General features: G+C 51.3%; 1 protein-coding gene across 1 annotated transcript; it reads right to left on the reverse strand.

The window, feature by feature from the left end:
- Positions 1-890: 890 nt before the first annotated feature.
- Positions 891-7,666, reverse strand: DYNLT2B (dynein light chain Tctex-type 2B). The gene is made up of 5 exons (XM_050964837.1): positions 7,549-7,666; positions 6,301-6,434; positions 4,053-4,122; positions 2,535-2,598; positions 891-1,339 (listed from the first exon to the last, which is right to left on the reverse strand). Exons 1-5 carry the CDS (start codon positions 7,614-7,616, stop codon positions 1,292-1,294), a joined length of 384 nt encoding a protein of 127 aa, XP_050820794.1. The 5' UTR covers positions 7,617-7,666; the 3' UTR covers positions 891-1,291.
- Between the last annotated feature and the right edge of the window lie 5,739 nt (positions 7,667-13,405).

Below are 13,405 nucleotides of genomic sequence, written 5' to 3' on the forward strand. Positions count from 1 at the left end.
CCAAGGTTCTGTAGCAGAGTTCAAGCTGGATGAAACCAGGGTACATCTGGCTTTTGAGTAGCTGTTGGAGATGGGAGTGAAGTGTTATGGCACACTGGAGCATGTTAGCTTTACTGTTGCAGACGATATGAAGTTGGAAAGGAATGCACATCTTTCCCCTTAATCTCTCTGTTTTTAAGGGTTTGGATGGAGGAACACGCCCTGCAGCAACCTTAATTGTCACTAAACGTAGGTTTTGTTTGCTAATTTATGCTGTGGTAGCATCCAGTGATCCCACTCAGCATAGGAGTCCTACATGGGCTCTGCATGGACAGATAAGTAGACTGGGTCCCTGCCCCATAGTGCTTAGAAACTGATGCCACAATCCTGCAACCACTTAAGCACGCGCTTAACTTGGCAATGAGATAACTCACATGCTAAAATTAAGCATGTGAGTTGTCGTGCTTGCAGGATCTGGGCCTAATGTGAAACAAGATGCAACCAGTGAGTTTAGCAAATGACAGGAAGGAAGGATGAGGGTAACAGTAATAGAATCATTAGTCACACAGGCTAATAATGAGTCCGCGTTAATGGCTCTGAATCATTTTAATTGTTTTTCCTCCTAAATATCAGATCTCCCAGATTGGCCAATTAACGTTAGCTAGATTGAACTGTGGTTTCTTACAGGCATCACAGCCATAGGTGGTCTTGAGGAGGGATTTACAAGAGGACGAATAGTGGCCTTCTGGCCTAGCTGAAAGAGGGCATTCTAGCCATAGCAGGAAACATGGAGATGTGTGGGAGAAGCAGCTATATGAACATTCAAGGCTGGCGTTTTTGGTGGACTGGAGGGAGCAGATGCTAGCACTAGAAGAGACAAGATCAGATACACAGGGATGGACAAAGCTGCGGAAAGGTATAATATATATATATATTTGTATTTATTATATTACATTGCTTATAAATATTTATTACATTATGGAAACAAGTCACTACTAATAAAAGCAATCTAGTCCTTTTAAGGCACTGTATCTGGCTTCTAGGAGTTAATAAATCCATTTTGCACAAAGCAGGAAGGATGATTAAAAGGACAAAAGAAAAACAATATGCTACAAAGCTATATTTATACAAGCAGGAAAGAAGAGGACGTTGTGGACACATCAGTGTATTATACAGATACAGTGAGCATGCTTTGTACAATTGTAAGTCTGCTACTTTGAGAAAACATGAGTACAAATTGTTGAAGAAAACCAAACAAACTAAAAATCCTCTCTACAATTACTGTAGTTCCTTTCTGCGGTCTTCACTGGCATCAGTAGTAGAAACAGCCAAATGCTGCTACCACGCAGAACAGACTGTCCTGAGAAAACAATAGAGAATCATATTAGTTTTACCAAAAGTGAACTCCTCCCACTGAAACAAGTGGTCATATTGAAACCCAACTAAAAGTTCAATGTGAAAGGAACATTTTGCTATTCATTACAGCCTGTTCTTGGCAGAGGAATGGGTTTGCTGAAAGATTAAATTTTTGTTATGTCTTTAATTTGGTGTAAAGAAAATCTAGAAGAGAACGTAGAGCATTTTTTTAAACAGACTAAAACAACTTTCACACCAAGTTTGTCTTTTATTTTAAAGTAATTTTATTATTCACTAAAAACTCAGAAATCCTGATGCTGCAGCTATCCTGTGTTACAAACCGACTTCATATGAAGGGTCAAATTCTGCCTTCGAATGCTTGCGTGCTGCTAACGAGAGCTGTGTGCATATACCCAAAGTCTCACTAACTGGTTAAAGATGATAAACAACACAGTCTTCAAGTTTTGCAGGACACATCCTTCTAATACCGGATTCACTTTTAACTGCTTACTTAGAATGTAAGCAGGGCTTTTCTTCTTCTTCTCAGCACCCCAATATTATCTTCATTTTGCAGAGAGGTTCAGTGACTAGTTCAAGGTCAGAAGACAGTCAGTGGCAAAGCTCAGGATATCCGGGTTTCCAGTCCTGTACTCTGACTAGCAAAGCATTAAACATGGCCTTAGGTAACTTCACCTCCCTGTGCTGCAGTTTCCCTAGCTGTAAAATGGAGCTAAGGATACCTACCTCTTTTATAGAAATCATAGAATATCAGGGTTGGGAGGGACCTCAGGAGGTCATCTAGTCCAACCCCCTGCTCAAAGCAGGACCAATCCCCAGGCAGATTTTTACCCCAGATCCCTAAATGGCCCCCTCAAGGATTGAACTCCCAATGCTGGGTTTAGCAGGCTAATGCTCAAACCACTGAGCTATGAGTGCTTTGAGATCTTGGATGCAAAGCACGATGTAAGATCTAAGTATTACACTATCATCATCAAGTGCTTTGGTGAATTGGGGCCTATACAAATTCCACTTCTGAGTATTGGAATTTTTTTTCAATATTGCTTTGGTACTTAGTACTAACGAATGGCCTCGAGGTGAATGTATCGAATCCACATTCTATGATCAGAATCTCTCTCTATATAAAACACATACAGAATAGATTCACTCAATTTTCCCCTGAAAAAACTGCAAATACTCACATTCATAAAAACATCCTGTGCATAGTTGTCAGTGTCAGCATCCCAGAAACATCGTGCAGCCATGCTAAACAAATGAATTGGGACAAAGCCATTAACACGCTACATCTGGGGGTAAACTGAGATATTAATATCTGCTCACTACTAACTCTCCCTGAAAACCAAGAGTTGTTTTTCTTTAAAGAACACAACCAGCTCTTTTGGACTTGGGAATGTGTCTTTGTGCTGGGTGAAGTTACGGAGAGCATTATTTGCAATTTCCCCACCTCAAACACTATCTGAGTCAATAAGAGCACAGGGTGGGCCAACTTGATACCCTAGAGCAAAGAACTTAAGGTCACAGGTTGTAAGACCAGAGGGGACCATTATGATAAATCTAGTCCATCCTCCTGCATAACAGGCCAGAGAATTTCCTCCAATGGTTTATACACCAAGTCAAGGGCACCAGAACATTTGTAGAAGTGAAGGGGCCACCGGTGCTGGAACTGGGGGGGTCCAGGGGTCCTGCCCCCCACTTTTTAACATGGCTGTAGTTTGGGGAGTAAGGGGTTGCATTGCTCCCCCAAAATGGAAGTCTTGGGCAGCCATGGAGCAGCACCAGCAGGGGATGTGCTTGGCAGTGGTGCTGCTCCCCCAAACTGCCAGCCTTCATCCAGCACTGGCCCACTGCCCTCCAAACTATGCCCGTATTAAGAAGTTGGGGGGCCATGGCCTCCTGGTCCCCCAGTTCTGGTGCTGTTGCATGAAGCTCAACAACACAGGATTCATCAGACTGGATTACATCATTGGTCCATCGAGTTTGGTATCCTGCTTCAGACAGTGGCCAGCATGGAGATGGTTCAGAGGAGGGGGACCACCACACACACATTATATCTCATCAAATGTACAACGCTGTAAAGCACAGGGAAGAGATATTCTTTCCTGACCTCTAATTAGCTTACACAAAGGGTATGAGATCTGATTACCCTTATCTGTTGCATTGATGTCATTGAGGAGCACACAGATAAACACAGCAGATACAGATTGCCTACTTCCTGGGTTGTTCAACACCAGCTCTTTTCTTAGCTCAGCACGAGTGGAAGCCACAATCTTTCTGTGTCAACATGAAAGAATACTTCACTAATCACCAGCATCTGGGGCCATATTTTCAAGTGCTCAGCATCCACAATTGAGGTCAGATTTTTAAGAGAATTCCACAGGTTAAGTGCAGAGCTCTTTTGAAAGTCTAGACACCTATTCGAGGGCCTAACTGGGAACTGGGCACTTTTGAAAATCTGGCCCTTAGTAAATTGCTGCCTAACAAGAGGATATGACCAGCCTTGCTTTGCTAACTACAGCAGAAACCCCTGTCACGTGAGCTATGTTTTATAGATTTTAAGTCCAGAAGGGACGATAGTGAATATCCGGTCTGACCTCCTGTATAACACTTGCCTGTCTCTGATAATTAGGAGCAAGGGGGTTGCTGTATTAATTCTTGATGAGGATGACAAAAGCAAGACACCTGAAATGCACAGAACTTACTTCACTCCTTCACCCCTCTGTTCTCCAATCACAACCTGCACCACCATTTTATATCGGTGAAATCCCTCCGCTGCAGAGTAAAAGGGAGAAAAACGAACAGTTTCAAAATGGAAGAGTACAGAATTTTATTATCGTCAGACAAGACACAGGGAGAGAGCTATTTATTTTGTAACTAGAAACCCTTAGTTTCCAATGAGCAGTGAAACGAATACTACGTACACTCAGGGCCGGTGCAACCACTAGGCGGTCACCTAGGGTGCTTAGTGGTTGAGGGCACCTAAAAGCCTGCTCAGGTGAGGAGGTGGAGTGGAGGTGAGCTTGGGCGGGGGGGTGCGGGGAGGGCCGCCCGCAGTAACAGGGGGGAGGGGGAGGTTGCACAGGGGAACTGTTCCCTGCCCCAGATCACCTCCACTCTGCCTCCTCCGCTGAGCATACAGTCCTCACTCTAATTCTCCTCCAATCGGCGCCACAAGCCTGGGAGGGGAGGAGAATTAAAGAGGTGCCGACCTGCTCGGTGGAGTAGAGCTGGGGCGGGCTCCCCAGGCGGGGTTTGCTGCCACAAAGTGTGTGTGGGGGCTCCCCAGCTGGGGATAGCTGCTGTGGGGGGGGGGTGGCGCAAGGTGGAAGTTTCACCTAGGGCGCGAAACTTCCTTGCACCGGCCCTGCGTACACTGGATAAGCTGCCTAATGGCCACACTTTCATAAGTGCTAAGCACCAGAATCCTATTCAAATAAATGGGAGTTGCAGGTGCTCAGCACCTTTGAAACACAGGCTAGGGAGAGGAAAGACTCTCAGATACATTCAACACCAACCATGCCAAATAGACAACTTTTCAGGGTTAAAAACAAAACAAAACAAAACCACCACCCAAAAAAAGGATCAGAGTAGAAGCGAGGCTGTTACATGAAACCCAGAAGGTTCAGGTAATCTGAATTATTTTAAATTGTTCTAATCTTGAAGACATTTATTGCTATTTCTGCCACGTATTACTAGTATCTTTAAGGTTCCTGTTTTAGTAGCAGAGGCCTCAAGAGCATGCACAGATCTCAGCTACATGACTACAAACTGTCTGGCTCTAGTCCAAAAGAACAGCAAAGAGATACCGTCAGGGTCTGGGTGATACCCAATTTGGTAGAGGGGGTGAAACTGGCAACGCGCCAGAAATGCAAGAGCCAAAACAAATTTTCTTAAAATAGAACAAAAATGCCAGTGCCTCTATCTTCAATAAGGCAAGACTCCAGCATGCTACACTCCATTTGTATCTCAGCTGCAAGATGCAGCGTGACAGCTAGATCTGGTAGTGCTCACAGTGTCATTCCTCATTCAAGATGACAGCAGACACAGAAGTCAGGCAAAATCCTATGGGCTGTATTGGGCCACTCCTGTCTCAGGGCATCATGTACATATTTATAAAGCACTGAAATCAGGTCCTGGGTATATTAGCTCAGACTACATATGCTACATAAGCTATTTTAAAATTAGCATATCTGTAAGGGAGATCTAAAACACACTGTTAATGCAGGAACTCATATGATATTTTGGTTCTCCTGCTGCAAAGGCAGGCAGCCGAGGGAGTACAACCCTATTCCCAAAATGATGATGCTGACTCTCATCTGGGTTGTTATTCCAGAATTGAACATGGGGAACATTTAATGAGTCCTGAAATAACTTCTGGGATCCAAAAGATGCGAAGCAAAGTTCTAAAACAACACTGCCTTTATGCAACATGCCATCAGTACATGACCATGTCATGACCCACAGCCTCTTGCTCCCTAGTCTCTTACCTCTCTCTCAGCTGCTCCCAATGAGTCTGATTCCCAGTGTGGTCCCTTTGGACCTGATTCTGATCTCATTTACATCAGGCTAAACCAGGAGTGATTCCATTTATGGAAGTGAGGTCAGAATCAGGTCCTGGTCTCTCTCTCCAACTCTCAGTTATGCCCCTTCTTCCATGCTACCCATGCTCCATGCATTCTACTTCTTCCATGATACTTCCTAAGCTGATCTGTCTCACCAGTGGGTCTGTAAGTAATCAGATTAGTCTGAATTAAAGGTTAAGATTTTGAGGCCTGAGACCAAGTCATGAAGCATCATGTACATATATACTAGTTTATTAAATAATATTAGGTTGTGTCAGTCATCAGTGAATGAGGAGTTTTAAAGAATAGAGGAGAGAATCAATACTTGCAAAAAGAAAAGAACAAATTTAGTAAGGAAAGAGGCAGTTTCCCCACCAATCCTCATTACCTTTCAGTCTATCTTTAATTGTCTCTGATAAGGACCGTGTGAGCTCTGGCGTTTCCTCTGGGTTGTATTGCACATTGGCTAGATTCTCTTTGAGTATCACATGGATGCACTCTTTTACTGCAGAAGATCGAAATCTAATGGGAAAAAAATCCTAAATCTCAGAAAGTTCACAGTACAGGATGAAATGTAGCTATGTTGGAAAAATTCACCTTTGATTCTTGGCAAGTGGAAACGCATGAAAAGAGCTGCAAAAGTGGAAGCTAGTTAACAAACCTCACAAAACTGTACATGCCCACCAACTGTACAGATGGGCAAATAAAATCTAACATTGGATCATAGTCATATTGTGACAGCGTGGACTAGGCCCAAAGGCCCCCGAAGGAGGCCTCAGGGTTCTGCCAAAGCCATCCCCGGAAAGGAGCAGTAGAGAGGTTCTCCAAGCAGCCTAGAGTGGCTGCAGGGGGAAGCAGCCAATCAGGGCCCAGGAGGGCCGTATAAAAGGAACTGCAGAGCAGAGCGCTAATAGAACAAACTGCAGGTCTGGCCAAGCAGCAGGACCATGGACAGCCAAGTCCGCTGGCAGGGACTGGGCCTGAGGAGGGCTACAGAAAGATAGTGTCTCCTGGGAGGAAGTCTTGGGGACATGGCCCCATACCAGGGCTGGCCTATTTAAAGACTAAAGCCCAAGGAGGGCTAGAGAGAGACACACCAGAGGAGTGCTGAGATAGGCCCCCATGGACTGTAAACCCCACGCTGGCTAATGTGTCACTGGGCTGGAGGGCTGAGTCACTCAAAATGCACCTGAGAGCCACCAAAAGGGGTCTCCAGACCTAAAGAACGCAGACACCCAACCAGAGGGGGGAACTTCCGAGAGGGGGGTGCCAACCCTGTTACACACACCTTCAAGCATAGAGGAGAAGGGTCACGGTCCACACTCATCTTCCCTTCCCCACACAGCACTGAGGGGACAGCCACTGGGGGGCAATGTCCACCTCCCACCTCTCCTCTGGACCTCACAAAGAGGGTGGTCAGGGAGGTGGGGGGGAAGGGGCAGGACTGAAGATTTGTGACCCAGAACCTTAATTTCCCCTCCTGCCCTCACTGCTCCCCATCCCCCCTACTCCATCCCCCAACACCTCCCCACCCCCAGGGCCCTCACTGCTCCCCACCCCCTCTAACCCCACCCCCATGGTCCCCCAGTCCACCCCCCAACACCTCCCCCCAGGGCCCGCCGGCCGGGCCGCTCACTTGTGCTGGAAGGCCGGCCGCAGGCTGTACGTGTTCTCGGGGCCTCGCCAGTCCTGCGGCTCCCCCATGGCCTCGGCCTCGCCGCGTTACCATAGCAACATGCCCCCCCCCGCCATTCGCTTCCTCTTCCGGCCTCTGCCCCCTGCACGTGACGGAGGAGCGGCGCGAGCAAGTGCCCCGCCCCCGCCGTACGTGCACTGCCGGGTGCCCCTCTGCGTGCGCGGGCAGGAGCAGGGCGGGCGTGGGGCGGTTACTTCTGCACGCGGGGCAGGCTCCTTTTTGGGGGGGAGGAGGTACTCACATCTGGGGGGGGGTGTACGCCCAGGGCAGGGGAAGGATGCACATCTGGATGGGAGGGCTCGGGCCCAGAGCCTGGGGGAGGAGGCACTCACATCTGGAGGGTGGAGGCGTGCGCCCAGGGGAAGGATGCACATCTGGATGGGAGGGCTCGGGCCCAGAGCCTGGGGGAGGAGGCACTCACATCTGGATGGGAGGGCTTGGGGGAGGATTCACATCTGGATGGGAGGGCTCGGGCCCAGGGCCTGGGGGAGGAGGCACTCACATCTGGATGGGAGGGCTTGGGGGAGGATTCACATCTGGATGGGAGGGCTCGGGCCCAGGGCCTGGGGGAGGAGGCACTCACATCTGGATGGGAGGGCTTGGGGGAGGATTCACATCTGGATGGGAGGGCTCGGGCCCAGAGCCTGGGGGAGGAGGCACTCACATCTGGATGAGAGGGCTCGGGGGAGGATTCACATCTGGATGGGAGGGCTCGGGCCCAGGGCCTGGGGGAGGAGGCACTCACATCTGGAGGGTGGAGGCGTGCGCCCAGGGCAGGGGAAGGATGCACATCTGGATGGGAGGGCTCGGGCCAGGGCTTGGAGGAGGATGCACATCTGGACAGGGGACATATGCCTAGGGAGGAGCATGCACATCTGGACAGGGGACCTCCGTGCCCATGTTATAGGAAGATGCCCTATAGGGACATGGTGTCATTTTTGGGTTACACTCCTGCGTGGCAGCCTGCAGCCAGCTGGGAAGAGACATGACCGACAAACAGTTTCTCTGGTCTAGGCCCAGACAAAGCCTGTGGGCATTCAGTGAACAGCAACAAAATGCATACGACTGAAAGGGAAGTGGAGAGAGATCTCCTCCCGTGATACAATTTGTAGTGATGAAAATCATTTAAAAGCAGGTATTTGGGACAAAGGGTTGAAGGATCCACTTGTGGACAAATACCAAGTGGGGCTGGTGATCGTTAAAGATCCCATGGTGCTACTGGCAAAAATAAAAGTGCTGACTCAGGTGTCTTGACCAAAATCCAGCTCCAGTAGCTGCCTTTTGCCTATTTAAGTTCCTCCTGTGATTTCAGCTAATGTGTTGTTCTTTACTTCCTGTCCTAAACAGCTGTGCTTTGTGAAACAGCTGCCCCGTTCCATCCGGGAGCAGGAGGGGCTGCACTTCAGTGGTTGATAAGGTGAGCCCTCTGCTATGGGATCTGGTGGGGTGAAAGATGCTCCAGGGAAATGCGGGACCTTACTTATGAAGGAACAGAATGATAGCAGCCTTTGCTTTGCCAGCCTGTGAGCCATGGTGAAGAAGTCACAAATAATGTCTACAGATAAATGATCTCACAGCCAAGCGGGTTACAGTTTAGCTGCACGGCAGACTCACATGCAAAACACCCACTCTAAGCTTTTTTCCCCCTCTCACTACAGCGTGAAGCATCACCTGGAAATGATAATCTGGCAGATCAGAAATCTGTTTCTTGTCTCATCTCAAGGAGGAGTTACTCTGTAGTTTGTTGTGGGTACATAAGCATATCTTCCTCCTTGTGAAGGAGGGAAGGCAGCACATCCTGTAAGTCAGGACTCTTAGGTTCCATTCCCAGCTCTCCCACTGACCGGCTGCTGGACCTTCCAAACCTCCATCCCCTCGCTGTGCTTCACGTTTTGCCATCTGGGAAGTGGGTCTAAGACAGTGGTTCTCAACCAGGGGTCTGGGGCCTGCTAGGGGGCCTTGTGGAGGGGACAGGGGGGCCTCCAAGCAGCGCCAGCGTTAGACTCGCTGGGGCCCAGGGCAGGAAGCTGAAGCCCACCGCATGGGGCCGAAGACTGGGGCCCTGAGCCCCGTCATCTGGGGTTGAAACTGAAGCCTGAGCAATGTAGCTTCAAGGAGGCCCCTGTGGTGTGAGATCCCAGGCAATTGCTCTGCTTGCTACCCCCTACTGCTGGCCCTGGCTTTTCTATACAGAAAACCAGTTATTGTGGCACAGGTGGGCCTTGGAGTTTTTTGTAGCATGTTGGGGAGGGGGAGGGGCTCAGAACGAAAAAGGTTGAGAATCTTTGGGCTAAGATTCCATATTTACCTGCTTCATATGGGGGCTGGGAGGATGTGTGGGAAGTGCACTGGAAGTGCAAAGACCTATGAGGAGTACCTGCCTGGGAGTCAGGAGACCTGAGTCCTATGAAGTAGAAATAGGGGGAATTTCTCTGCTTTTCCTCTACGCATGAATCATGGGGTAGGATAACTGTAAAACCTTAAATGAAGTAGGGCCACCGAAACCATGTGGGATGCATGGCAGGATGTCAGACCGGTCCATATGCAGAGGGGCTAGAGAGAGAGAGACCTTAGAGCTTAATTCCCATAGTGCTGAGCATTTAGCTCCCACTTACTTCCATAGGAATTTACAGCACTCGGCATCTTGCAGGATTAGACTTGTAAGAAATAAACGTTAGCCACCATCTGGTAGAAATAGTCTACACTGAGGTAGTGTCTTGGTGTGATGCAGTAGGGACTGTCTGTGTGGGGAGTGGGAGAGCAGGGGAGGACTTTAGGAGATGGACGATGCCAGAGCCTGTAACCTGAGCTAGGTAAGGGAGGGGAAAGGTCAACACCTTTGCCCGGGAAGGGGACAAAGGAAGGGAGTGGCAGGAGGGAAGCAGTTTGAGTTTGGGCTTGGGGCTGTGTGGGCGGAATTCAGGGTATCCTAGCTAGGATCCAAGCACCCTGAAAGCCCAGAAGGACTCGGTGGAGGGGTCCTGACTGTGCCTGCAAGCTCTGCTGTAACCTGTGTTCCTGTTGTCCAATAAACCTTCTGTTTTACTGGCTGGCCGAGAGTCACTGTGGGTCCCAGGAAGAGGGGTGCAGGGCCGGACTCCCCCACACTCCGTGACAACTGGTGGCAGCGGTGGGATATACTGCACCCCGTGGACGGCGCTTCCTGCAGTAAGTGACTGGGGAGCAGTAAAACAAAGGGGTGGTTAACCCCTGGGAGTGTGTGCCCAGTGAGAAGGACTTTGCAGTAACAGGGTCCCCCGGGGGATTGCAGCGAGCGGTCCCAGGGGCGGAGGAGTCTGAAGCTCGACCCTGGCAGAGAGGTGGTGACCTCAAGAAGGGCTGGTGCACTAGGGGTCCCCCTGGAAACCGTGGGGAGCGGCGAGCACCCCGGCCTGTGAGTGGCCAGCAGGAAGATGTATGCCAAGCGGCGCAAGTGTGACCTGCTAGAGCTGTGCAAGCAGAGGGGGCTGCACCCAGGGAGACGCACCAAGGACCAGCTGATTGCCCAGCTGGAGCAGGGAGACCGCATGAATGAACGGAGCCCTGTCTCTGAGGGAAGCAGCCGGGTAGATGCAGCGCAGGCACCAGTGTCTGTCCCCGCTGGGAGTGGTCAGCCGGCGGACGAGGGCTTCCCGAAACCCCCCCTTCCTAGGCGTAGAGGAAGGGCAGGGAGGAGCCCAGTGTATACCGAGGGCACCGTGACACCCCCGGCCAGCAGGGGATCCGCCCGGCAACGCTCGGCATCCGTGGAGCGGATGCGGCTGGAATATGAAAGGGAGCTGAGACGGGAGGAGCTCGAGTTAAAGAGGCGAGAGCTGGAGGAGAAGGCGAAACAGCGTGAACATGAGGAGAACCAGCGCCAGCGTGAGTGGGAGGAGAAGGAGAAACAGCGTAAACATGAGGAGAACCAGCGCCAGCGTGAGTGGGAGGAGAAGGAGAAACAGCGTAAACATGAGCTGGACCTGGCCCAGCTGAGGAGCAGTGAGGCCCCGGCTGCGGTGAGTGAGGGGGGACCCAAGCCTACAAAGAGCTTTGATAAGCACTTGCTGCCCCGGCGTAAGGAGGGGGAGGACATAGATACCTTCCTGACGGCCTTTGAGAATGCCTGCGAGCTGCACAGGGTTGACCCTGCAGACAGGATTGCAGTTCTCACCCCCTTACTGGACTCCACAGCCGTGGAGGTGTACAGCCGACTGAAAGGGGCGGAGGCAGGGGACTACGAACTGTTCAAACAGGCCCTGCTCCGTGAGTTTGGGCTGACTCCTGAGATGTACCGGAAAAAGTTCCGGAGCCAGCGTAAAACCCGTGAGGTCATATACCTACAACTGGTCAACCGGGCGCAGGGGTATGCCCGCAAGTGGACAGCTGGGGCCCAAACTAAAGAGGACCTGCTTGACCTATTCATACTGGAGCACCTGTATGAGCAGTGCCCGTCCGACCTGAGGCTGTGGTTGATGGACCAGAAGCCGGAGAACCCGCAGCATGCAGGCCAGCTGGCCGACCAATTTGTGGACAGTCGGGCAGGGGATGGCAGGGAGGAGTCTCGAAGGAGCAGGCCTGCCTCAACGCAGAGAGAGAGTCAACATGGGACCTCCCAAAGGGGGCCTATGGAGAACCCCCCCAAAAGGGGAACATCCAGCGGCAGGTCCCTCCGACCCACTCAAGGGGACCCACGAGATATGGGCTGCTATCGCTGTGGCCAACGAGGTCACATACGGGCCCAGTGCCCCAAGCTCAGGGACAGACCAAGCAGACCCAACCCGCAGAGGGTGGACTGGGTAAAAACCCAATCGGAGGAGGGGCTACATTCCCAGGAAAGGGGGGTTGGCAACATACCACCTATGGATGCTCCCGGTTCCGGGTTTTTGGTTTACCGGGTGGGCGCGGGGCTGCCCCTCCGGAAAGAGTGCATTGTTTCCCTGGAAGTGGATGGGAGGAAGGTCACTGGGTACTGGGACACGGGCACAGAGGTGACGCTGGCCCGGCCCGAGGTGGTGGCCTCAGATCGGATGGTGCCCGACACCTACCTGAGCCTGATGGGCGTGGGCGGGACCCCATTCAAGGTACCCGTGGCAAGGGTACACCTGAAATGGGGGGCCAAGGAGGGCCCCAAAGATGTGGGGGTACACCAATATTTGCCCACTGACGTGTTAATGGGAGGGGACCTTGAGGACTGGCCTAGTAACACCCAGAGTGCCCTGGTCGTGACTCGTAGTCAGAGTCGGCAAATGGCACTGCACCCCGAAAACGGGGAAGGTACTCAACCAGAGGTGCAGGACCCTAACTCAGGGAGCGGGGAACGCCCAGGGGCACGGTGCAGAGAGGCTGCGGCCTCAGACCCAGCCAGCAAGAGAGAGCCGGTCCCCATTCCTGTCCCAGCTGCTGAGTTCCAGGCCGAGTTGCAGAAAGATCCCTCCTTGCGGAAGCACAGGGACCGGGCTGACCTTAGTGCGGTACAGACCATGAGGAGAGGTTGCAAGGAGAGGTTCCTGTGGGAGAAGGGGTTCCTGTACCGAGAATGGGCTCCCCCAGGGGAAGTAGAGTCATGGGGGATCAGGAGGCAGCTGGTGGTTCCCCAGAAGTTCCGTCACAAGCTGTTGTACCTGGCCCATGACATCCCTCTCGCAGGGCACCAGGGAATCCGGCGCACCAGGCAGAGGCTGCTACAGAACTTTTACTGGCCTGGGGTCTTTACCCATGTCCGACAGTACTGCCAATCCTGTGACCCCTGCCAGAGGGTGGGGAAGGCCCGGGACAAGGGGAAAGCGGCTTTGAGGCCTTTACCCATCATAGAATA

The sequence above is a fragment of the Gopherus flavomarginatus genome, chromosome 8, assembly GCF_025201925.1.
Source record: "Gopherus flavomarginatus isolate rGopFla2 chromosome 8, rGopFla2.mat.asm, whole genome shotgun sequence".
NCBI lineage: Eukaryota > Metazoa > Chordata > Testudines > Testudinidae > Gopherus > Gopherus flavomarginatus.